The sequence below is a fragment of the Neospora caninum genome, chromosome X, assembly GCF_000208865.1.
Source record: "Neospora caninum Liverpool complete genome, chromosome X".
NCBI lineage: Eukaryota > Apicomplexa > Conoidasida > Eucoccidiorida > Sarcocystidae > Neospora > Neospora caninum.
The window spans coordinates 2516102-2540914 of record NC_018396.1 but is presented as its reverse complement, the minus strand read 5'-3'; the positions used below and the strand labels follow the sequence as shown (position 1 = coordinate 2540914).

Below are 24813 nucleotides of genomic sequence, written 5' to 3'. Positions count from 1 at the left end.
GAACGAGGGAGACCGAGAGACGCAGACAGACCAGGGAGATGAGGGGATAGCCAACGAAGGATTGCCTTGGGAGCGAGACAGCACGACGACCTCGGCGACCAGAGTCGAGGAGACACATAACCGCGAACACAAGTGAACACAGGATCGATTTCTTTCACAGCGCGGCATCGTGGGCGTTAGCTTGCGCGGCGAATCTGGAGATTGTCCTGTAGGCGGCCGCGCGTCGCCGTGTCCCCTTACTCCAAGCTGTCTCAGCATTTGCATGCCCACGAAGAAGAATTCCACCTGTTGATTGCAGAAGAGCTGGAACACCATCCGGCGGCCCACGCGCTGGACAGTCGCCATGGCCGTCTCGCTCTCTGCTCCTTCCCGAGCTCCTGCCTCCGCCCAAACCCCCGCAGTTCTCGAGTCCGCAAGAGAAGGCGTAAGCGCTCGGCTTCGCGAGGCGTCTGCACTATGAGAAGTGATCACAGAGGCGCGCTCTCTGCTCGAGCCTCGCCCTGCGCTCCCGGCACGCCTGCGCGCCAGCCAGACGAGAGCAGAGCTGACACGCCCGGTCAGAAGAGCGTCCCGGATGACGGCCTCGGGGTCTGCCTCCTCAGGCCAGAGATTCGCCAGAGTGCTACAGGAGGTGACCGAGGCGGCTGCAGCTGCTGCGTCCGCGTCCTCTTTCCCCAGCGCGAGTGAGGAGGTCGAGGATGGCGAGGCATAAGATCGCGAGGCGGGTTCGGGCGGCTCCTGCGGGTGGGCTCGGCTCCTCTCGAGAGACGCCCGAGGCGACTCCTTACCGGCCCGCGACCGGGCACTGGGAAGGGCGTCCCGTGTCTCCGAAGCCTCGGCTGTGTGCGCTTCCTTGTCGCCTTTCTTGCGTTCTTCGCGCCTCTGTCCAGGCTGCGAGGCGAGCCTCGATCCGACCTCGGCCATCCTTTCTACGGAACGAAGCGGAAGCTCAGAGTCGTTCACGGTACCTTGCTCGTTTCCCCGCTCTGCGCTGAGACGTTCGTCCTTCCTTCGACTGTGCGCGGTGCGCCGCCTCGCGGCGAGGCCTTCTCGCCTTCTTCCTTCCTCGTCGTGCTCTTCTCCGTCTCGTTGACGGAAACTGCATGGAGACGCAGAGGAGGGCGGGGAGTCGGTGGCGACCGCTCTGGGGCGAGTTGCCGGAATGGCCGGCGGAGACACCTGAGAGGGCGAAGCGAGAGGCGGCCACTGGAGCGCCTGCTGCTGCTGAGTGCGGACCTGGTGCAGATTTAAGGCGGACAGATGGTAGACTTTCGCACTGGGGAGAGAGAGAATCAGAGCCTGCTGCAAAGCACGAATGAACTGGAGATACACAGTGAGCTCGAGAAGCTCGTCGGTCACCTGCTGCTGTGCCTTGCGCATTGCCTGCCGGTCGGTATCTTCAAACCCCGCGGAGTCGGGACAGGCTTCTGGTCCTCCGAGAGAAGACGCCCGAACAGAGGCACCCGACGAAGTGAAGGCCGACGGGCCCGCTGCGTCACAGATCTGAATTTTGCGAAGCACTCGCCGGCAGATCAGGGCATTGGTAAACTGCAAAATGATTGCCAGAAGCCGGGAACAGAACGCCTTGTCCACGGCGAGCAACGAAGACGCAGCGGCTGCAGCGGCTGCAGCCGCTGTCGCGGCTTCCGCCAGCAACGTCTCCTGGCTCTTCGCCTTGCCGCCCGGCCAGCGGGGCACTGCAGACGCATTCGGCGCGGCAAACGAAACCGACCCCGCCGCAGGTTGACTGACTCCTCCCGAGGCGCACCTGGCCCAAGAGGCCACCGCCGGCTTTACCTCCGCCCTGGAGTCCGTCCAGGAAGAGAGAAGACGCGAGTCGCACCCGCTGCGGTTTCCAAAGAGCAGCAGAGCGCTCGGCGTCGTCGCGTGAGACTCCGAGGCCAGCGCCGCGCCGCCAGGGAGAGTTCCACTTCCGAGGTGGGAGGCGAGAGAAGCCGGGAACGCGACGGGACCACCACGGTTCCAGGACGCGACACATGCAGTCACTGTGCGTGTAGCTGCAGCCCTCGCGCGCTCAACAGCGTCGGCGAGATGGAAAGCGAGCGCAGAGCCGTTCGCCAGGTCGTTTTTCTGGCACAGATCAAGAGCGAAGAAGGACGGCCGTCGCGACGCGCCAAACAGAGCAGGGAGACGCGAGCCGCCGCCGTCTCTCGGCCAAAGCGGTTGCGGAGGCAGAATGCAGATTGACGGAGGGGGAAACGCGTTTCTCGCATCGCGCAGGCGGGTCGCGCCAACGGGCCCTCGATCGGGCTCGACAGCGTCAAGTGGCCAGCCGTCCAGGAGACGCAGGGACTCGCCGTGGCGCTGCACGACTCCGGCGGAGTCCGCGGAGGCACGCGGCGAGTCGTAGGGACGAGGGGCCAGCGCAGAGGGAGACGAATCCAACGACGCGCGAGAGAGACTAAACGCGTCTTCTCGGCGAGCGAGGGGCTGGCCGCCTACGTGACTGCACAGTGTCGGCGGATCGGCGTCTCGGGCTCTCTCACTGCGAAGCGGCAGCCCGGCTGGACTGGAAAACGCCCTTTGAGCAGAGGCCTTGACGAAGGCGAGGCGCTGGGGAAGGAGAGACGGAGTTGTCGACAACGCATATGGAGACACGTGTCTCTCCTGCGTGGGGAAGTGAAAGAGATCTAAGAGGTCGAGAACTGTGGCGTAGAGCCCTGGAGCGGCAGCCGTGTAGTAGTCCACATTGGGTGATGCCTCGCCGGAAAGCTCCAGCCCTTCGCGCTGGACACACGGCTCCGTTTTTGCCCCGTCCGCAGCCGGGTTCCGCTGCATGCGGTTCGAGTTAGGGCCCGCAGCGTGCATCTCCGTTCCTGCTCTCCTTTTTCCTTCGCCGTCTTTCCTTCCCTCGGCTTCGGGCGACTCGGCCGCGCGCGGCCGAGGCTCAGACGGAGGCGGAAGGTGGACGGGGACGACCAGGCGATCACTGCTGTAGCCGTGGAGAATGTAGAGGACGAGCATGCGGATGCCGGCCATCTGTTGCGCCTCGGGGAGAAGGCCGAGGGCCGACTTGACCATCTCAAGCTTTCGGTATTTCAGCCCCACGAAGAGAAGCAAGTGACAGAGGCACTTCAGCTCGACGCCATTGACTACGCAGAAGGCAACCGCAGCCGTCACCCCTTCAAAGATGACGAGATTGAGAAGAACAGACAGGGGCCGCTGGGACGGCGAGAGGGCGAAGAGCGACAGCGGCGAGAAGAGGTAAAACGCCTGGTCGTTGACACACAGCCCCTTCCACGGAGACAGAACGAGACTTGCAAACAGCTGCCAACGGAGACTCCGACTGCCGTTGTTCTTTGGGTCCCCGTTCGCTCTGCCTCGAGAAGTCGAGAAGGGAGAAGCCGAAGCCACACTCGCCTCGCCGTTCCGGGGACGCGGTGGGCTCTCCCGTTTCCTTCCAGCTCCAGCAGCCGGGACGCTGTTGCCGGCGAAAGAAGCAAAGGTCGAAGACAAGTCGTCCTCTTCCTCTGGGGTGTGAGGCCAGTGCAGCAGCCAGAGCAGATGGGAAGCCGGCGAAAGAGACGGCAGCGCGGGGCCGCGAGACGAGGCAAGCGACGCAGCAGGAACTTCGCGTCTGCGAGAGTGGTGTGCCAGCCCCCACACGCTGTCTCCGTCCCGGTCTTCGCCTGCTTCTTGCCACGTGGCCCGGCGACACTCGCACACATAGCTAACTTCGACCGCGATAAAGTGCAGCGACAGGTGAACCTGCATGAGGCTGACGTGGCACTCTGGGCCGCGACCGCGAACGGCGTTTCCGCGCCTGCGGCTGCTCGTTTCGCTTCCAGCCCCTCTGTGTGTCGGCGCCTCTTCCACAGTCTCCCCCGGCCCGGAACCAGAGGCCCAGGGAATCCCCTCGGCAGCCGCCGACGGCCCGAGCCACCCAGAAGGGACAGTCTCCTCTGCGTGGGCCTCGCCGCGGAGGCATCGTTCGGAACGCCTCGTACGCTGACACCCGTCGAATTCACCGCCGTCGGCTTCTGGATCCGAGGCGCCCTCGCCGTCGCGCTCGCTCCAACTCTCCACGCTGTTTGCGTTGCGCTGCCGGCTAATTCCAGAAGCATCACTCAAGGCAGCGCACTGCGCCTCCGACTCGCTCAGGGCGCCAACGTCCGTGGCGGAATCGAGAGTTCTCTCGGCAGCCGCGGGGACTCTGCGCAAGTGGGCCTTTTGCGCTGCGACTCCCAGGCCAATCCGGCTTCCTTGCGCGTCGTGTGAAGCCCGTAGGGACGAGGCAGGACGCGCAGACCGACCTGTGACAGGGAGAGGGTTGCTGTCGGGCGAATTCGAGCGCGGCGACCCGCGAGAGTCTCGGGCGCTCGGCCGCCTCGCCTCCTGCGCTGTCAGCAGCTCGACGCCGCCAGGGAAGCCGTCCTCGAGCAACGAGGGCGGAACGAGAAAGCAACACCTTTGGCAGGGACCCGCCGTTGAAGCCTGGAGGGCCGCCGGTGTCCCGCCACTCCTTGACGCGGCGCACAACCCCGCGCCGATAGCGAGGCGCCCCGAGCCGGCTGAGGCGGCACTCAAGTCCGGTTCACTGGAGAAGGGAGAGGTTCCGGAGTCTCGAGAAGTCACGCTGGAGAAGCTGGAACGACGTCGAGAGAGACGCGACCTGGCGCCAGGTGACCAGTCTCGGTCGTCTGTCTCTGCTGCCCCCAGAAGCCTGTCCCCTTCCTTTGGCCGACCGAGCATCCACGCGCTGCCGCCCTGGTCGCAACAGCAGGAAAGAGGCAGCCGCGCACCGGTGAGCCACGAAGGTAGAACGGCGGGGCCGACGCATGCGCAACATCCGCAGCGGGCCTGAGAGACCCCTGGGTCGTGGTCCAAAGCCTCTGTGTCTTCAAGCGAAGCTCCCGTCTCGACGGCGCCATTCACGGAAGAGGCGTGCCACGAGGAAGCCCGAAGATCTGCGATGTCCTGCGCGTCGCGGCCGCAGCCAGCAGCCGGCATAAGCAGAGGCAGAAGCTGCTCCTGCGCTCCCGGAGGAAGTGCTGCAGACAGGAGCGATAGCAGGTCTTCGACCGCTGCACTCTCGCCGACAGCCATGCAGGGAGAGGAGAAAGATCCAGAAGAAACGCCTCTCGGGTCCGCCCACATCTCCGAATCTTCTGGCACGGAAAACCACCTCGAAGAGTACGGAGCCTGACGCAGCGCACCACACACAAACATCCTTGATTCACCTCACACGTAGGTTGCCCCAGCGCTAGCGCACTTCCTCGCCGATGAGCTGCAGCTGAACTGAAACCAACCTCTCTGTGTGCAGGACACGGCCACCGACACCTGCATGCACACACATCGGGCAGGTTGAAGCGCGCCACGAGAAAGCAGCGGACCCATCCGCCGTCAGGGAACCAGGCCTGTCTGCATGGACAAAAACCCTCGCGCGAATGTATATATATATATATATATATACATGAAAATGTGGACGGCACTCGGTACGGGTTCAGGGCGAACGCCCACAACAGAGTAGGCACGTGAGTTGCGGCGAGGCGAGGTTTCGCAGCTCCAAGCTGATAGCTGGCTTCGCGAGTCTGCCAGCAGCCCGCTGCACAAGTGGGGCGGCGATCTTGCTTCAAGGACGCAACTTACAAGCATCCCAGGTGCGCCGCGGGCCTCGGCTTGTTGACGCATTCGCATCTTCATGAGAGCCCCGCTGCTCCGATCCATGAGAGCGTCAAGCTCGAGGAGCATAACTGAGGCGTCGCTTCCCCAGCCCAGGAGCCCGCCTCCTCGCGGCGCTCCTCCGCCGTCATTTGAGTTCGAACAGAAGAACTGCGCAGGCGAGCTTAGAAGCAGCTGCTCCAAGACGCCGTCACCCTCGTCGGCCGCTCCTTCCATCGCCAGGCTACCTTGTCCCTCGTCTAGGACCTCCGCGAGGCGTTCCCCGAACGTCCCTGCATGGCCCCACTGGCGGCGGGGGACTCCGTCAGACGGGTCGCGGCCAATTTCGGATCCGAGAAGACTGTCGCGGAACGAAGACACGCCACAGCCTGTGCCGCACGCGCTAGCGATGGACCCAAAACTTGGCGGAGTCTGGGTGACAAGACGCAGAACCGCGTTGCCGCCACTTTGCAAATGAGACAGCAGCAGGCGCTGGTGGCTACTCGATTGAAGAGGCGCGCCGCCAGACGGCCTCGAGCCGAAACGAACAGACAATTCCAAAAGTTCTTCAGGCTTTGGCCGTTCGAACCAGCGTCGCGGGGGGCGCGCGAGATCGTCGCGAGGCTGCCCGTGACTCGGTCCGCCCCCGGGAGCTGGGAGAAGGCCCGGGGAACCTCGAATCAGCGCCGCACTCTCTGAGAGGCTTCGTTGAGGCGAGAACGACGGCGACGCTGCAGAGACAAACGGGGGCGGCGCTTGAGACGCGCTGCAGCTTTCCTGACCATTCGACGGACAAGGAAGAACAGACACGTGAGCAGACGGCGTGGCCTGCACCGAGGCCGAGTTCGGCGGACGCCACGCGCTGCGCCGTAGCCTCTGCAGGTGCCGTTCAGGCCCCCGCAGTGCCAGGAAGGCTCTCGAGCAGCGGAGGAGAGACAGCGCTAGCAAGTCAGCCAGCTGGACAGAGGGAAGAGCTGAGGCCGGCGCCTGGCTTGGGCTGCGGCCACGCGCCGAACACGCCGCTCCGGCGTCCTCATGCGAGTGTGGCGGAGAAGAGCCTGCCGCGAGGCGCGGGCCGGCAGGATCCGAGGCAGCCAAACGCGAAGTCAAGTGGTGCTCTCGACCCTGCAGAACAATCGCCTGATTCCGCACGAGCAGCATCTCCACCTGAAGCTCCGCCGGAGTCACAAACAGCACGATGGCGGGAGAGTCATCGGGCCCCGAGGACAGATACCAGGACGAGCACGACGACGCCGTGGAAAGACGGAAGTCTGTCGCCGTGTCCTCGCCTCTCTCAGGTCGCCCGCCGCCAAAGCTGCCATCCGGCGCCCCGCGCAAATGCTGACAGCAGCATCTCTCTGACTCCTCAGAGCGAAAGCTCGCCTGCGCGTACATGCGCGACCGCCGCGGATCATCGTCGTGCCCAAAATCTGCGGCAGCTATCCCGGTTTCCCGCCTCTCCGGACTCTGTCGAAACGACTGGCATTCGCGCGATTCTTCCGCCGTAGACGATCTTCGCGAGGCCGCCCCGTGGCCGCTAGGCTGCGTTTTTCCGGGACTTGACGAAGGCGCTGGCCCCACCTGCTGTGCAGCGGTTCCAGAGTATGCCGGTAGGCAGCCTGCCGATGGGCTCCGCTCTAGGTGCGTTTTGCCTTCTCGACTTCTAGCCCGTTCGCTCGCCCGCCAGGGCTCCAGGGGCCTCCAGAGGGCCTGTGGGACAACCGGGACCGTACCCAAGTCCCGGGTGAAGAAGGCAGACCGATTCACGCGGCTGCACTCCGCCACAAGGTCGTCAAATGCCTCCGAGGGTGTTGTCGGGAGTTCGGCTCGCTTCAAGGGTCGTGCGCCTTTGCGGACACTCAACAAAGGCGGGGGAGAGAAGCGGGGACAGACTCCAGTTGGTGCGGTGTCCATACAGCTCGCGCCGGGTAGAGGGAGCTGCCAGTTCGCTTCGCTCTCAGGCAACGGCGAGCGAGGGGACTTCGAAACAGATTGGGGAGATGACCACTCTGTGCGGCGACCGCGGTCTCCAGTGAGAGGCGTTCGGCCCTCCCCTGGGGCAGAACTTGACGATGGCGAAGAGGAAAGTCTCTGCGTGTTGCCGTTCCCCGAAAGCGCCACCTCAGTTTGTTTCAGTGTGCTCGATTTCGGGCCATCAGATGAACGCCGAGCATGAACTGCGGGGCCTCTGTCTCTTTGATCCACTTCCTGTCTCTCCTGTCCCTCCTGTCCCCTCCCTTGGTGCGCTTCCTGCGTAACGCCTTCGAAGCCTCTGCTGTCCGGCTCCGGCCGCGACACGCCGCCAGTCTGCGTCATGTGGGGTCTGGGGCCCGGCCGACGTTTGAGAGAGACGACAAGAGGAAGGAGATTGAAGGCCGAAGGAAAGGCTGAGAGACCTGCAGATGCCTGATGCAGCTGTGTTGGCCAAGACAGGCCTTCTGCCACCCGCCGGCGCTCCTCCAGAACCGCTATCCAGGATCGGCTCGAGGCGTCTAGAGGCGCACAGGCCCCACGCGTACCCGGCGGAAGCCTCGGATCTCGGCTGGGCGTAGCCGTCGGCAGAGAGGGACCAAAGACCTTCGCAGCCGTTGACGGAGGGAGAAGCGCACTCACAGCGGTCGCGCAGAGGTAGGATCCACCGTCTGCTTGAGCACCCCCCGTTCCCAGGTTGCAGAGAGACGGAAAGACGGTCAACAGCGAAGGTCGACGGAGCAGCATTGTGGGCGACGAACTAAGGAAGTGGCCCGCCGTCTCTAGCGGAGAGGAGGCAAAATACGCGTCTAGGTCGATGCACCAGATGGCGTGGTCACTGTCAGTCAAGACCGCGTACGTACAGTCCACAGTGATTTGGAGAGACAGAAAGAAAGGACAGCGCACCGTGGGCCGCCGAGTCCCATCCAACCCTTCGCCTCTGGTAGTGTCTCCCCCCAGGGCCCTGACGGGGCACGACCCTGTGTTCCCGTTCTGGCGCCGGCTCGTTCGACGCGATGCAGACTCCCAGGAACATTCACCCTGCGGGCTCTCCGCGGCCTCTTCTCCTCTCGCGTCTCTGCTCAGCGTCCCGTCGTGTTCACTGCCACACCCGCATGTCTCGGCCCCCGCCGCCAGCCCCAAAGCTGAGCCAAGCAGAGAAGGCAACCCTCTCGCGCGCGGAGCTCTCGACACAGTGTCGCAGCCTCTCCCGGGCGCCTCACTGGCAGGGCGCGTACTGCAGCAGTCTGCGCCACTTCGCAACCGCAGGCGACCGCTGGAGACTGCAGAGGCCCTGGGGACACAGCTTGTGGGTGTATGGACACAACGCCTGGCGCTTGAAGAGACACTCGGAACAGGAGTGGCGGAGAGTGGAGAATAACTATGCAAGGTGATAGCATACAGCGCGACACCCTGCAGAGACCAGACGAGAAGGTGTTGTCTCGGAGGCGCCGTGAGGGCGAAGAGGAGGTCGTTACGCGAGGCGAGCGAGAGGAGCTGGACTGGAGCCAAAGCTCGGGTCGTGGATCTCACGACCCTCGCGGGCTGTGAGGAAGAATCGACGGAACCGGACTCCGATATCTCTTTCTCGTGCACGGTGAAAGACAGCGTCCGCTGAAGCCAGAAACGCCGTTTCACCAGCAGGCCACAATGCGACACTGTACACCAGAGTGCCACGGCGTAGTTCCACACAATCACGAGCTCGTCGGGCTTCGACGCAGAGCAGAACTGCAGACGGAAGCAGCCGTGCTCCACGGCCTCTTTGAACGTCCCCCCCCACGGCCACATCTGCGAGGCGGCAGGCGTCGCGTCGCCTGCCTGAGGATCCGAACGCCGCGTCCCAGTCTCTGCGTTCCGGCTCATCATTTTGTCCACCCCTTCACGCATCGGTTGCTCACTAATGCTCGCGTCCTCTTTCATGCCAGCCTTCGACTTGGTTCCCGCTCTCCCGACCGCCCCGAGATCCCCTGTCTTCCCTTTCCTCTTTTTCACCGTGACAAAGGGAAGGAGGGCCCGGAGCGGTGCCCGGAATCGCCGGATGGAATTCTCCGCATCTGGGCCGAACCAGGTGCACGGCGACGAGGCCGGCCGGCTCGCCACTGGGTCGTCGCCGAACGGCGTTGTTCCCCAGACACCTTCTCCGTGGTGAAGGGCGGGCTCCGTGCCGCCTGAAACATCCCGCAGCTCTAGGTGCGAGGCACGCAGATTCGTTTTAGGGATGTCGAGACGAGACGGTTCGCGCGAGGAATCTGAGCACGCCGAGGACACGAGACTCTTATCCACCTCAGTTTCATCGGATGGTGCTTGGGTGCCGCTCGCGGCAAAGCGAGTCTTCATCTCGGCCCTCGGGAAGCTCACCACGGACGCAACGGAGGACCTATGCGTTGTGTCCTCCTGGGACGATACACTGCCGTGTGGAGACAGCCGGGGTTTCTGCCACCACCACCAGTCCCACTCAATGAGCCAGCGAGATGGCCTGTTTCGCCTCTGAGTCGCGCGGCCTTTGTTTATTCCCTTTGCGCCCTCAAGCACGTTTGTCTCCACGCCCTGGGCCGAACTCTGATGGCATGCGCATGGCGCCCCGGTGAGCTCGCCTCCACTCCGTAGCCGTGCACCCACGTGGTAACTTGGCGGCGCGGGCGTATCTCGACCTGCGTCGCCAGACCACGCACACCAGCCGTCGTAGCAGCAGTCCACAAGGGGCGCGTCGGCGGTGCCGACGCGATCAAAGAGGAAGAAGTCCAGAGACGCCTCCGAGAGTGTGACCAGGACAGGAACACTGGGGAGCTTGAGGAACCGTTCCTCTTCGTCTTCATCGCCGTGCCGAGGCCCGCCCGTCCACGGCGTGGAATGGCGCAGATCCCCGGCGCATGACGCACCTCTCGGGCGTAACTGCCGCATCCATCGCTTCCCCTGTTGGGCCCCTCCGCCCTTTTGGAGTCGCCCCTGTGGCGAGTCTTCAGTCCCCGGTGAAGCTGCTGACGCGGCCTCTTGCTGGCGCTGCCGCAGAAGCAGTTCGCGGGGTTCGGGGATCTGCACCCAGAGGAGATCCCACGTCGCTCCCGCAAGGCGTCCTGGGCGTTGGGCAGGCACGCATGCAAACGATTCCACATTCTGAGACAGCGTGCTGCAAGTGGACGGGGGCCTCGAGGGCCCAAAAGGAGCCCGGAGAGGTCGAGGTCCGTCTCGCAGATACAGCGGCCCAGACCACTGCGCCCCGCCAGAGCCCGCAGCGAGCGCGTCGACGACCGGCGATGAGCCGACCGGGTCGCGGGCACCTTCCTCCTGCCGCGGATGTCCCTTCACGCTACACAGGTAACAGGCTAGCGACTGGAACGGGGCTGCATGCGTGAGCGAAGCTCGCGCCAATGCAGACGACATTGGCGAAACGTAGCCATCCTCGTTTTTCGAATCCCCTTTCCCACTTTCTGCGCTGTGTGGTCCCCCCACCAGCTCGGCTTCGGTTTCCCCATCTTTGGCAAGAGGTCGTAGCGCGGAGAGTCTCAGCCGAACGTCTCCGGGCGCGTGACTTGGCCGAAATGAAGAGGCGGAAGGAGATTGGGAAACGGAGACACCACTCTCCGCACCAATGCCGCATCTCCCCTTGTGGGACCGAGAGGCCACAAGACGGTCGGCGGGCTCGAGAACAATCAAGACACTGCGGTCGAGGGCGATACGGACTGCTGATCCCTCGCTCGCCCGACTAGAGAGAGGAAAGGCTTCGTCGAATTCTCGAAGCCGAGAGAGAGAAAAACGAGGATGACTGCCCCCTGGCGAGTCCTCACTGCGGCAGTCAGATGCGGCAGTCCGCGTCATGGAGAGTGCCGGTGGAGGGCCCTTGAAAGCATCTTCCTGGGAGTCCTCTTCCTCCTCTTCGATGTGTTCACCGCCGGAACAGGAGACGAAAGCCATCCTAAAAGTTTTCTGTTTCTCCGGAAGCAAAACAGTTCATCTTTTCTCACTGTGCGCGGCTTCGATGCTGCACCAGAGTTTGTGAACTGGAAAACGGCGCGAGGATACGAAGGCACAAAACGCGTTTACCGGTGGTGACCGGGAGGTGATACGCTGCATTTGTGAAGTCAACCGAATGTAACTAAGAGAGAGGAACGAAAACAGCAAACGTGTGCGACTCGGTCCAACAGGAAAGAAGAGGTGAGTGAACAAGCTCGTGGACAAACGGCGTAGACAGTGCATTGGACCTCCAGAACCGCGGAAACCCGGCACACGGTTTCGAACCAGGATCGTATACAGAAGAGCGTGGCATGGACGGTAGAGATGAGAAACGAAGCTGAGAGAAGGTCGGAGTTTGCATCCAGCGCCGTCTTGGCAGCAGCCCCGAAAACTGCAGGGGAGAAACCAGGAGACGCCTCTCCGGAGAGGTCGGGAGACAACTACACACGGTAAAGTGGAAGGAGAAAATACGCGTTGCACACAAGTGCTTTAGCCGAAGCGTGTATTTGGGCAAGAGTGGGAAGGAGGGACGGGCAACGAAAAGCGTGTCAGCACTTTCAGACGTACCACCCGTCGTGTGAACGGCAGATGCCATTCGAGACAAAAGCGTGGCCGACGTCCCGAGGTCACCAGAACGGAGCAGCTCCGCTCTCTACCCATTTCACAGCCTCTTCGTGAAGATGAGCAGAAGGCTACGAGTTGAAAAGTTTTATGAATTTCTCCAACGAGCTGTGAGAGTTTTGTTCGCTTGTTGAGCCGCAATCGGTCGTTGCCAACTGCCCCCTGTGGCGTGCCGGGTACGGCTCGGTGGCATGCACGAATTGTCCACGTGCATGCAGATAGCCTTTTGGCTCCACGCACACCGACCCGACAGCCAAGAGTAATGGAAAGCAGCACACCTTCCTCGTTCCTGCCTATTCTTCAGTTCTGTGTTTGGTTGCGCGATGGATCTAAAGCAAACGCATCCTTTCCTGGGCTTTTCTGGGGAATCGCCACAGATTCACGGCAAGGCTGCATGCACCAGCATCAGCACAAGCACTGCATATTTGGAAGGGCGCGCGTGGAGGGAGACACACCGTTTTGCTTCACCAATGGCGAGATGCTTGTTCTTCCAGCCCACTCACAGAAGTCTGACAGTGGTTCACTAGCAACTCGTTGGTATGCTTGGAATTGTCGGCTGACCCCGGGGGCGCTCGTGGTCTGCTCCTGCCGGTCGAATGGCTTAAGAAAACGTTGCCGGGTTTCACGGCGTACGAGGTGTAAGGACCAATGGCGAGTTTTTGCTGGTAACACTTCTCCGTCCGCGACAGCTATAGATCTCCAGGGACGGAACGATTTTGCCTTTGTGTCGCGGTCGACCACAAGTGCATATTCACGTCGTGTTCTGCCGCCGACGCACGAAGCAGCACACGAGACACCTTTCTGCCTTTTGCGCATCCTCGTGTGTCATATCGCTGGCCATTTTGCTGCGTATTCAACTAGAGCATCCCCGACCAATGGGGAAAGCTGCCACGTATAGCTCATGGCACGCCTTGCAACTGAGGTGGAGAACCGTCTACGCGTATATTCACCGGACTGGGCAACGCACCAACCAGAGTTACATGCTGGGGCACAACTCGCGAGAGAGGCTCTCTTCGTTGTTGGTGCCTGCCCCTAAGGTTGTCAGGGTGGGAGCTGAGAATAGACTGCGGACACTGGTGGCTAGGCAATACTTTGTTCAACAATATGACCCCCCCCCCCCCGCCCCCCGCCGCCACTGAATGTCCTGTGCGATGTACGTCGAACGGGTAAGGCCGATTGAGGAAGCAAGCACCTATAGAATATGTGCTCTCCCACGCATCCTAGCCGGCAGCACGGAGATGTGGTTGGGACCAGACGGAAAAGAAGACATGCCATGACAGCCCTATCATCCCTACGGTCCACTTCCAGTCATGTTACTGTTTGCCATTCGCTGTTGGACACACTTGCCTCCACCTGCTTCTGCTTATTTCGACCTCACTGTTTACAAGACTCATCGTCACCCTACGCAGTCCCCCCGCCTCAGACAAAAGTCACGGTGTGTTTCAGCTCGAAAAAGAATGGTACTAGGGGGTTCTGTGTCGGCACCACCGTTTCCAGGATCCAGGGATGGGACCACTGATGCAATGGAGATAGATTGCATGCCTGGAAACTGGAAGCGGCGCCGCTGCGAACGAGACGCAGCTCATCTGAAGTTCCGGAAGCAAACGGCAAAGTACGTTCAACAGTTACAACGGCGAATCCTGGGACACCGGGGAACAAACGTTCCGCGGCCAGGGTCGTCAAACCGGTCCACATAAGTGTGAATTCCATCATACGACGGGAGCCGTCATGGAATCAAGTTATCTGCTTGCATCTTTTCAGATGCCTGTACCTCCCTCTGGTGTGATGGCCGGCTTGCCGAAAAATCGCCAGTGTCAGTAGTTTGTATCATCGTGTGCCATGTGCTGAAGATGCGCCGCCTCCCTTCCAACGCAACTGACGCTGGAATCACTTACGGCGGTCGCTTTCGAGGCAGCTGTTTCGCCACTTTCGCCAAAAAAGTCTGCTGTCGATCATAATATCACCCACTGTGACGAGAGCTTTCTTCCCCAGGCAACGTACGGAAAATGAATCCCCGTTGACGGCCTCCGCCGCCGTTCTGGTTAACCTGAGAATGGAATCCAAAACGCAGAGGAATTCTCGCATCTCACTGTCACCAGGCGACGGATCGGTCGTCCACAAATTCTTCTATCGGGAATGAGCTTACACTAGCTGGTGGTGAGGAGGAACGGCGCCAGAATTATGGCGTGTGACGCAGCTGGTTCAACAAAAAGGAGGAAGGGTAGCAAGCATCAGAAATCCTGTGCGACTCCTGGAAATGTTCTTGTCAGCACTGTGGGAAGAAGTCACAAAGGCTTGAAAGTCTCTGTGTGAACCGAAGCTTCCACACCAACGAACTCAATAGTGGTCTGAGGTTCCTTGAGGAGAGCGTCCATGAGCCTCCTTGCCTCTGTCTCTTTTGGACCATGAAGCATGATTGGACACCTGTCATCTCAAACTAGCAAGACTCAGTTTTGAATACGACTGCTTTGCTCACTCCGCTGCCTGTTTGAAAGCATCATACGAGTGACCCAGGCCAACAGCCAATAGGATCACGCCGGAGGGCACTCTTCTTGTGTCGTGTTTCTACAGAGATGAGAAACAATGTCTAGCGGCGCAGATGCGTTTTCCTATGATGACATGCTCGGTTAACCGACTTGCGGGCAGTGGCTGGGTTCTTCCAGTTAATATGGGGCAAAACCTCTGGCTTCGCAATCTTAGTTACATTAAGAGCGGTCCCGTTGCAGCTGGAGCTTCTTCAAAACCTGTGTTGCCATCTGAACAAACAGGATGCAAGCGGATACCGCCAAGTTTCCACTTTTTTCGGAGCGGAGTCCTAAGATGACGAGATCCAGCAGCATCTGACGTTATTTTAGCGGCGTTCCTTGCCGCTCGCGACGCCTTCCTTCTCGAGGATTCAGTTAGGCTCTCAGAGCTGAGGATCAGTCCCGCGATTGGAATGCCACCAGCAGGCAAAGAGTCACCTATTTCGGCGTGGCGGTGACTGCGTTGCACAGTGTCTCGGTCGCGTAACTCGGCACCGTTGTCAAGCTGACAGGGTGGAGTCATATCTCTGGTTGTCTGACGGACGTCGCTGGCATCAGTGAAGCATGCAACTCTTTGCAAAGAATAGTTTCAGTGTTTTAACGAGACAGGTTCTCCAGGAAGAACCCTTATTTCGGTGAGGACCTCACGCCTGCAAAAACGTAGGGCTGCTGTTGGCTAGCAAGGCCCCTTGGGGGCGACCAGCCCTGACTAGCCAAAAGAAGAGCCGCGAATAATGGTCCCAGGGTGAGAATCTGTGGCATGTTCTTGGTTACACTTCAGCTGCGTTTTCTTGTCTTCCAAAGACGAAGTGCTTCTGTGGTTTCCTCGCCTTTCCCTTTGCCCGCAGCCTATTTTTCGGCACCACGGGAACGGCAAAATGCGGGTTGTTGCCAGTAAATAACGGGGAGTTGCGTGTCGACCCCGCCACGGCGTGCGTTGTGACACGAAACCGGGATGATGGAGTTGCCAGCTAAGACCGCACGCGTGTCTAGAGCAAAATCGCGCCGTTTCAAGCTGAAGGAATTTTGTTTTCGTCTACTTGCTTCGATATCCCTTGCAGGGCGTGGTTGAATGGAGTGTGTCATGAACTCGACGGTATCAGAATTTGACGCGAAGACGAGAGCCTCGATTATGTTTTAATGGTGCGTGAAGTCCATGGTCAGAGACCTAACTCTGCTATGCCACATTTCCTCCCGGGGCCTCAGGCACGGTTCTGTGCGAGACGCTTTCTTTCCAGGACTTTCTTATGCGCGTGATGGGACCGTGAGTGGCGCATCTCTTGTATCTCCGCAAGTTCTAATGCAGCAGCAAAACAGCATGCAACTCCAAATGCCGTGAGTTTGTCTTGTTCTCCAGTCGCGCTGTCTGCTTCCCCGCTCGCCCACTGACGAATCATCTACCTTTTGCAAGTCTCTAGCTTCTCGTCTGACAGAATTCTGAACACAAGCTCTGAAAAAGAGCAGGTACAATGCAGTGGAAACACAGGGAGTGTACCTGAACTTGCACAGCATACCATTCAAGTTCGTCAGGCGGGGTCCTGGCTTTTCCGCCACGTACCGTTGATGGAAGTCTTTTCCAGGGAGTACAATGTCGTTAAGGTGAATGCCGTGCCTTCCGGTGTCTCTGGTGCTCATTGTCACCCCAGTTCGCACCTGGGATACGGAAGGAAGCATTTGGATTCGTGGGAGCGGAGTTCGCTAAGATGTGTGTCCCGCTGTTCGCGGCCCAGAAAGGACACCAGTCCGCTATTTAAGTAGATTTCGAAACTGACCTTTTGTTCTCGTTGTGGACGTGTTGTGGAGGACGAACGCGTGTGACGCGTTGCTGCCACGCTCTGTGGTACACGAAGGCGATGCTGCAATTCAAAACATGAAAGGGGTGTTGATCATATGATCTGCAGGCAAGGCCGACCACGCCTCAAACGGCGTGTTCACTATTTGTTGGCACATTTGTTTGACCTTTTGAATCTGACGTAGTTCTACGAGGACCGAGGGTTGTCCTCTCTTTCGTTTGACTAAAAAGGACGTGTGGTTTTCTCGTCTCAGTTGAACTGTCAATTCTACCTAGCTTGGCTTTCATGTAACTTTTTTCTTTGCTTTCTTGCACAATTTCCTAACTCTTCCTCTTGTAGTAAAGGAAAACGGACTGCATTTCCTGGCCGCTCTTCTGTCCTGGATTTGATCAGCGTTACGCTGCTGGTACGGGAGCTATCGCCCTGCTGTCTGCTGCGTGGTTGTCACCAAGGTCTCGTGCACTGCGGCCGCTCTGCAGCTTTGCGGGACTGACTGGCGCAATGGAGTATCCGCAAGGAAGTTCGTGTCCCAGCCTCGGCGCGACTGGAAATCGCGAAGAAATGGAAAGTGGATCAGGCGCATTTCCGCCCACTTCTCGTCGCTCTTCTGGGGATGAGTCCATCGGGAAGACGGGCACACTCAGAGAGCTGTCCCAGCAATCAGACACCGAAGAAGGAAGCGACTGTGACTTTGCTTCGAACGATAGCTACCCTGTCCTCCGAATCGAAGATCTCGAACTGCCGGAGAGTGCCTACTCTCCCTTGGGGCCTCACTCCTCATTCACGTCTCCCCGTCTAGGCTCTTTCTCGCAGGATACCGCGGCACCTCTCGCGACAGCGCTCCTGGACGACTGCAAGGGGCCTTCCTTCGCGATGACAGCCGTGGAATGGCTCGCCGAGAAGGCGTCTGCGGTTTCATCTCTGACCGCACACAGCGCGTCTCTGCTGCCTACAGCCTCAGCCGAAGGTCTGAGCAGCTCTCCCCCTGCTTCACCGTTTCCTGCGTCGGTCCGATTGTTGTCTAACTTATCTTCTGCCGACTCGCCTCCTCTCGTGCCCTTCCGCGGCGCTCAGCTCAAGCAGTCTCTGTCCCCACTTCCGGCTCGAGCTGGGAATGGACTGGAGCTCTCCGTCCCCTCCCCCTGTCTGACCTCCAACTCGTCGTCTTGTCGCCTGCAACCGGCCTTCGCAGAGCCGGACTCTCCCCCGTTTCCCGCTTACTGCCCGGCCCCCCCGTCCGCTCATCCTCCTCTGTTCCCCCCAACCTCAACGGAGCCTTGCAGTGATCGGCTCCGAACCTTTGTCCGCATTCGGCCCCTGCAGAACGAGGAGCTTCAATCCGAAGATATCCTCGTGGTGGAATCGGCAACGCGCATTAAAGTCACTGACAAAGTGCACGAGAGCCACGGGTGGACGTTCGATGTGGACCGGGTTTTCGGGCCCCAAGCGACGCAGGAAGACGTCTGGAACAATGTGGCGACGTGCGTCGAGAAAGTCATTGACGGCTACAACTGCACCATTTTCGCCCACGGCCAGACAGGAACAGGAAAAACCTACACGATGCTGGGGCCGGACATGATCGAGGGCTGCAGAGGGTGCGAACTCCTCTCCGGAGAGCAGTCCCGTGACTACGCTGTCTTCAAGCAAGCGAACGCCCATAGAGTGCAGACTATCCACCGGCTAATCCAGCACCACACCAAGTACGTGAACGAGAAAGTGGCGTTTTGCGTTGCTGAAGACACAGATGTCACGATGTGGCAACAGTCGTTGAATTCCTTGGCCCTGCGTGTTTTTTCCTCTTTCTTGCTACGAATGACCAGCTATACACTGTGTCGCGTTGCGTTTCCAGGCACTCCTCAAGGCTTCTCAAGTCAGCAAAACGCGGCATTATTCCACGGGCATGTGAACTGCTGTTTGACCAGTGAGTCCGCCAACCAGACCTCCATCTCAAGCTGCGGTCTCTCTGTCTCTCCCGTTCCACTATTCGACCCCTGCCGATTTGCCGTATTCGCTACGCTCCGTGTTTTTTGTCACACTCCGATCTCGTTGAGGAGGGGCTCTTGGGAGATCTTCTGTACCTTGACTCCCTCTAGGGTTTTCCTCCACTCTTTCCACATTCAAGCACACACTACGTCTTGGCAGCAGGCTGTGCACTCTATGGCAGTCTCGGTGCACGGCTCCTCGCCATTTTCTTCTCGTCCACTCTCGGACGTGAACGGGAAAACATCTTTGACGCTTCAGCCTCTCGCACCCGAGTACAGCTGCTACTACGAGCGCCGCGTTCCCGGAGACGGCCAAGTGTCTCCGTTGCTCATTCGTACACGAGGAAGTTGCATCTCACCTGTGTTTTATCTCCAGAATTCATCAGCGATTTGGAGCGGATAACGAGAACGTTCAGGTCTTCGCATCCTATGTCCAAATATACAACGAGAAGCTCGTGGATCTCCTCGCGGTAGGTCTGTCTGCAGCGTTTGTACCTCCACTTTCTCCCCTGCAAGCTTTTTCTCATTCTGGTGTCTTCATCTGCGGCACTGCTCTGGAGATGGTGTCATCGACTTGGACGGGGCGAGCAGAGTACTTATCAGCTGGTCACGGACTACTAGTGTTTTGTTGGCGACAGAAATCGCTCTCGTTGAAGCTGAATGTCAGTAAGATGTAGGCCGAGGGTTTGCTTTTCTGTTGCGTGTCTGTCGCTTCCTCATAAAAACAGGTCCGGTTTTTGTCTGTGTGTGGGCCTTCACGTTTCTGCTTCTCAGCCTCCAAACTCTCACGCCTCGTCTCTCGTTATTGTCAGCGATAGACACAATCCGAACTCTGTCGTTGTTCAGGTAAGCGCCGTGTCCCCTCCCTTCGGGATTTCTGGCAGCTGCCGTCGATGGGCCACACCGTTCAGTGTGTCCGCGTGGAAGGTCCGAGCAGAAGACGAGGCACTGGACATTCACTTTAGGTTTCTCCCCGTTTCAGGACGTGTCAGGCGGTTTGACGCGTTGGTGCGATGGTAAACGTCCATTACGAGGGTGCTCCAGATAGGTTCTGACCCTCCCGCTATCGGTGTGGTATTCTCCCGTTCAGGGTCTGCAACTTTTCGAAGTGAAATCAACAGAGGAGCTGATACATCTCCTCATGGAAGGGACCATCAATCGCGCCTTCCGAGCTACGAAACAGAACGACATGTCAGGCCGTTCTCATGCGATTTTCCAAGTGGAAGTTCGCCAGACTGTGAACGGTGAAACGAAAACGATGAAACTCTCTAGGCTGAACCTTGTCGACCTTGCGGGTGAGCGTACTTGGACGCGAGGCAAATGTCACTGGCAAAGCGGCGTTTCGACCGCGCCAAATTTCCACACCTTGAGTCTGCAAAGTGTTGGCCTGTTGCGCCCACTTCTCCAGTTTCCATATTTGAGTTTCTCTCTACTACGGATGTCGCACCAGAAGACGCTGTCCACGCAGCAACTGCCTCACACTCTGCCGTTATCCATAAACCGCTCGCGCCAGGCAGCCGTCTCTTCGCGTAGTGAGAGAGCTGCTCAGAACGCCGGGGCGGTAGAAAGCCAAGTCGCCCCCCCCCCCCCTGCTCCTTTCTGCCGGGACCCGTGTAGGTGGCTGCTTGGCAACTGCATGTAACGCGGCGTCCCCGCGGGCAAAAGTTGTCTCAATCGCTCACAGTCCGTCAGTTTCACGTGTTGTGTCGCCCCACGCAGGCAACGAACGCTGTATGCGGTCGCGAGCGACGGAGAAGATGCACGTGGCGGAAATTGGAGCGATCAACAGAAGTCTGTCAACGCTGACACTTTGCATTCAACAACTCGCGCAGGTACGGGCAGCGAACCTGTTGCCGCAGCCGCTCCACCCCTTCGTTTTGCTTCATGGACTGACGCCTCTTCCGCAGTCCTGACTCGCTGCGCAAGGTACAGACTGTGGAAGGCGCCACCGTTTAACTGTCACCCTGCATGGATGTGCCCCGCCTTCACACAACCTTCCTGTGTTGGAATTTTCTGCGTTTCCCAACGTTTTTGTGTCAGGGCAAGAGTGCTGTCTCTTACCGATCGTCCAATTTGACCCGCCTGCTTCAGGAATCCCTCGGGGGCTCGTGCTGGACAGTCTTCATCTGCACCATCTCGCCCTCCGCCCTGTTTGTTCGCGAGACGCTGTCGACCCTTCGCCTGTCTGTCCGAGCGAAAACAGTCAAGATCACCGCCAAACTGAACGAGCTTACCAGGTCTCCAGCGGGCCACAAAAGTCTTCAGAGAGAAGTTGCGTTCGCTGAAGTTCTGGCGAGACACCAGCGGCAGCCGCCGCACCAGCGATCCCGTGGTGGGCAGGATGGCAGCGAGCAGAGCAGAGGCAGGAAGGTGGGACCGAAGAAAATCGGTCCTGCAACGTGGAGAATGAAGAGCTGTAATTGTGGCGCGCGAGGCGACGCGATGAGTCAGCCTACCCAGTACGACAGTTTTGCACGTTGCGGAAGCCACGCCACTGAATCGCGGACGTCCTCAAATTTCTGTTTTGTGGCCGTGAACCAAGTCTCGGCCTCCGCGGTTCAGCACCCCTTCCGTCGCGAGATCCTCGGGACTGGGGAAATGCAAGACGGGCGGTTGATACCAAATCTCCGTCTTTCGACCCAGAAAGTCGAGTTTTCTGCGTTGGCCGTTCTTGAGAGCCCATCACTTCCTCAACGCTTGGACCGCGTCCCGAATTCTAGCAATGTCGAGGCGTCCGTTTTCTCTCACGTCAGCGATGATTCTCTCAAGGCACGAAATATTCGAACAGCGGTTCGGTTTTTACGCAAAGGGCTCCAGCGCTCCATTAGCTGCCCAGATCACACCGACGGCACTTCCCTCACCGAGCCTACCCCCAGGTGTGCCCCTCAGGCCAATTTGTCTCACCACGCCTGTCGCCTTCCCGGCCCCGTCCAGTCTTGCTCTTCCGCTGGACAAAACGACGCATTTCACACGGGGGTAGAACGAAACAAGAAAGACGATACACTCGAGAAGACGTGCAGAGGCCGCGGCGAAGAACGTCGATCGAGCTCTGGCTTCCAAGGGGAGTTGGCAGACAGACACCGCATCCCCTGCGAACGGAGAGATCGACCTGGCGAGTCAGTCGATCTGTCATCTGACGTAAGCGAGGAGTGGTCATCTCCACAGTCCAGGCGAGAACCGAGTGACCCGCACTCCTCCACGTCACGCGCGCATGCCCTCGAGTCTGCAAACCATCTCAGCAGTTCTGACAGTCGATCTTCATCCCTTTCAGCAGACAAGATTCAGCGCATTCATCAGAAGGTGCAAGACCGCAGAACGTTGCAAGCCCTCTTGAAAGGCCAAGCAGAACAGATGCATCCCCACGCTTGCTCGACGTTGTCCGAGGGCAGTGCCGCGCCTGGCGTATGCTCAACCCTTGACTCCGCAAGCACGGAAGCAGGGAGTGAGGCAGCCAGAGATGGAACAGGTACACACGCAGGCGACAAAGGACCCGAATATGACACCGAGCATCAGCAGGTCCAGGAGGCGCTCCAGATTCTGAGGTGCTGGCTTGAGCGAAAGCACCGAGCAACAGAAAGCCGAAAAGAGGAGCACGTGCGTGAGTGTCTCCACGACGGCCAGCGTGAGGCAGCGACCCGAGAAGGACAAAATCGGGGAGAAGGATTCGCACGCGACAGTGACAAGGAATTGCAAACCAGGACGGGTGCAGCCACTCAAGGAAGCCTTGCGACATCCAGCCTCCGGACTGCGCCGGTATCAGCGAAGCACGAAAGTCTTCCTTCGGCACTGTGTTCCAAGAAACGTTTGGAAGGGCATGTAGACATCGACGAGGAGACCGCTGAATACCAGACAGAGGCAGGCGACGAATCGTCCGAAGCATCCGGAGAGCTCCATGAAGATAGGGAGTGCAGTGAGTATGACTGCGAGCCATCCGCATCTCCACCCTATTCCGCTGTCATGCACGGCGGCCAGAACCAAAACGATGTTCATGCGGCTAATCACCTTGCCTGTATCCATCCTAGAAGCGTCACATCGTCATTGCTTCCAACGCGGCACAACGCTCGGTATTATAGAGAGGCAGGTTCAGTCGAGTTTCGTGTTTCTGGACGAGACCCAGGCGACTGGCACGGCAAACACCACGAGGTGAGGGCGAACCCAGACAGGTGCGAGCACGAGAGACGAGAAGCTCAAGGCCATCCGGGCTATAGCGGAGGGCCAAGCTACGGCGAGCGTTCTGCCCAGCCATATCTATTTCAGGCTCCTTCCCTAGTTTCGGGTGCTCCCTTTTCAGAGCCTGTGACCGCAGGCACGTGCGGTGGTCCTGTTAAAATCTGGCCGTTTGATCATTCGTGCGCGTCCACTCCGCTTTCTTTTAATGGCGAATGCGCCCCACGAGCATCCGCACGAAGCGAGTGTGCCCAGCCAGCCGCCGATCGACAAGCGTTTTCCCCAGACGAACAGAGACGGCAGCACAATGAACCTGAGGAGGTAAACCAATATCCGTATGCACTTGCTCCGACGCCACATCCCGCCTTCGAGCATCAAACTCAGCGGAACACCCTTGTGGACAAGCAGTCCACGGAACAGTTGTGGCAGGGAACCCTTGGCAACGTGGAGGTCCAGACAACCACCACGTATCTCCCGCCTACTTCGCACCAATCCCATGATTTCATGGCTTCCGCTCGACCTTCCCTTGTCGCCGAGCAAGCAGGTCACAATGAATCTGCCGTGTCTCGTTCTGTAGAGAGCTACCCTATTCCTCTGAGAGATCGACAGACAAAAATGGTTTCTTCATCTCCTGGCTTGCAAACAAAATTTTACGCTCAAGCACAAACGCGTGAGTGCCCTAACCCGGACCGCCATGAAATCTACAGCAACATTACGACCGTCCCTCCTGAAACTGCTGGATGCTTCCTCCACAGTGCGGCCCGGCAATCCCTACCGTCCTTCCCTCCGCAATACACGCTGGGGCGTTCGCGTGTCGTTGGCGCCGGCTCGCCGTCATTCCGCGGTCTCCCAGGCGATTCTCAGACGCCTCGGCACGTCCCACAATCTCAAGGATTCTTGCATACTCAATCGTCTGCAGGTTCTCGAATGGATGGACTGGGCAGCTGCGACCGGCTCTCTATGCCATCTTCTCCAGTGGTGGAAGATCCATCGTCTTTCCGACAAACGGACGGATCGTTACCCCTCCCCAGTGCCGGGGGACCCGTATATTTCTCCGCCTCGGCGGGTCCCACGCGAAGTTCTGAGACTGCGCAAACGAGACAGCTCCGGCACCTTCACAGCTCGGTTCCATCGACCGGCTTACACGCCACCCGGGGGGGGTACGAGGACATGTTCATCCCTTCCCTTCCACCGCAGCGTGATAGCGCCACCGCGCAGCCGCAGCACCTGCTACTCCGCAGCCAGCAACAGCTGTCTTGCCACTCCTACTCTCGTGGCCAGTACTTCTCGATGGCCCAACCTTCCAAGCATTTGTCTGCTTCGGTGGGATCCGAGACACGTTCGCAGCTAGGGCCTGGAATAATCCTGCCGACCCCGCAGTTCCACAGAGCAGGCATTGAGCAAGGTCACGGTACGTCAGCGGACAAGGGAATAGACTGCCGCTATCGCCTTCCACCACTCCCGCCGCAAACGCCGCACAACCAGGCGCTGTCAGTCGAACAAAGGGTACATCTGCCCACATCATTCGAGGCCGCAGCGTATACGTTTTGCCAGCCAAGTGTGTACAGGGGACAGCGGTCTACCACGCTCCTACCGCAGGCGACCACTGAAGTGTCTGTGGCTTCAACGTTGAGCCCTCTCCCACGTATGGCACGGCCGCCGTTCTCTCATTTTCCCCCATCCCCCTCAGGTTCGGAGATGTGTCAGGAGCGAGGCCCCACGCAGTGCTCCGGCTATCAGATCCAGTTTGCTAGGGGAATGCAGCAACGTCGTCCTCCGAACGGAAGCGACCCAGGCGTCCCGGCGCTAGGTGGAGCAGGATGCGCGCCAAAGTTCACTGACGTCTCGAATCCACCGGTGGGTCCCTCCGCGTATAACCTTTCAGCGGAATCTTTGCAATCGACTGCAATTTCTGCTCCTGCCTCACCGTTGCAAGCTTCTCGATTGTACGGCTACACCGTTTTGACGGACGACAGGCGACGTGTCGCTGTATCACAGAGTCAGTCTCACAGTCGGCCGCTGCGAGACATCTGTTATCTTTCTTCTCCGGTCCGAGCACGTCCAGACTAGCTCCTCTCTGAGAAAAAGCAAAGGACCGCGTGTTCTCTTGCCGCCCCGCGTTCTAAAACCGAATGGAGATGTGTGACGACGGATCTCAGCTATGAATCTGGAGGGAAACTG

The 24813-nt window shown here is 59.3% G+C and overlaps 2 protein-coding genes across 2 annotated transcripts in view; one reads left to right on the top strand and one right to left on the bottom strand.

Annotated features, from left to right (window-relative positions):
• The window catches only part of NCLIV_047840 (conserved hypothetical protein), a gene marked incomplete at both ends in the record, with an annotated part of 34868 nt that extends 23363 nt beyond the window's left edge, over nt 1-11505 (bottom strand). Inside the window, 2 exons of the mRNA XM_003884335.1 lie at nt 241-5163; nt 5611-11505. Of these exons, the coding sequence (XP_003884384.1) occupies nt 241-5163; nt 5611-11505 (10818 nt within the window). The remainder of the gene's footprint in view (nt 1-240; nt 5164-5610) is intronic.
• A 5479-nt stretch (nt 11506-16984) lies between these two features.
• Nucleotides 16985-24702, top strand: NCLIV_047830 (putative kinesin motor domain-containing protein; the record flags this gene model as incomplete). The annotated part of the gene is made up of 6 exons (XM_003884334.1): nt 16985-18183; nt 18842-18935; nt 19240-19311; nt 19556-19760; nt 20185-20297; nt 20506-24702. 6 exons carry the CDS (start codon nt 16985-16987, stop codon nt 24700-24702), a joined length of 5880 nt encoding a protein of 1959 aa, XP_003884383.1.
• Between the last annotated feature and the right edge of the window lie 111 nt (nt 24703-24813).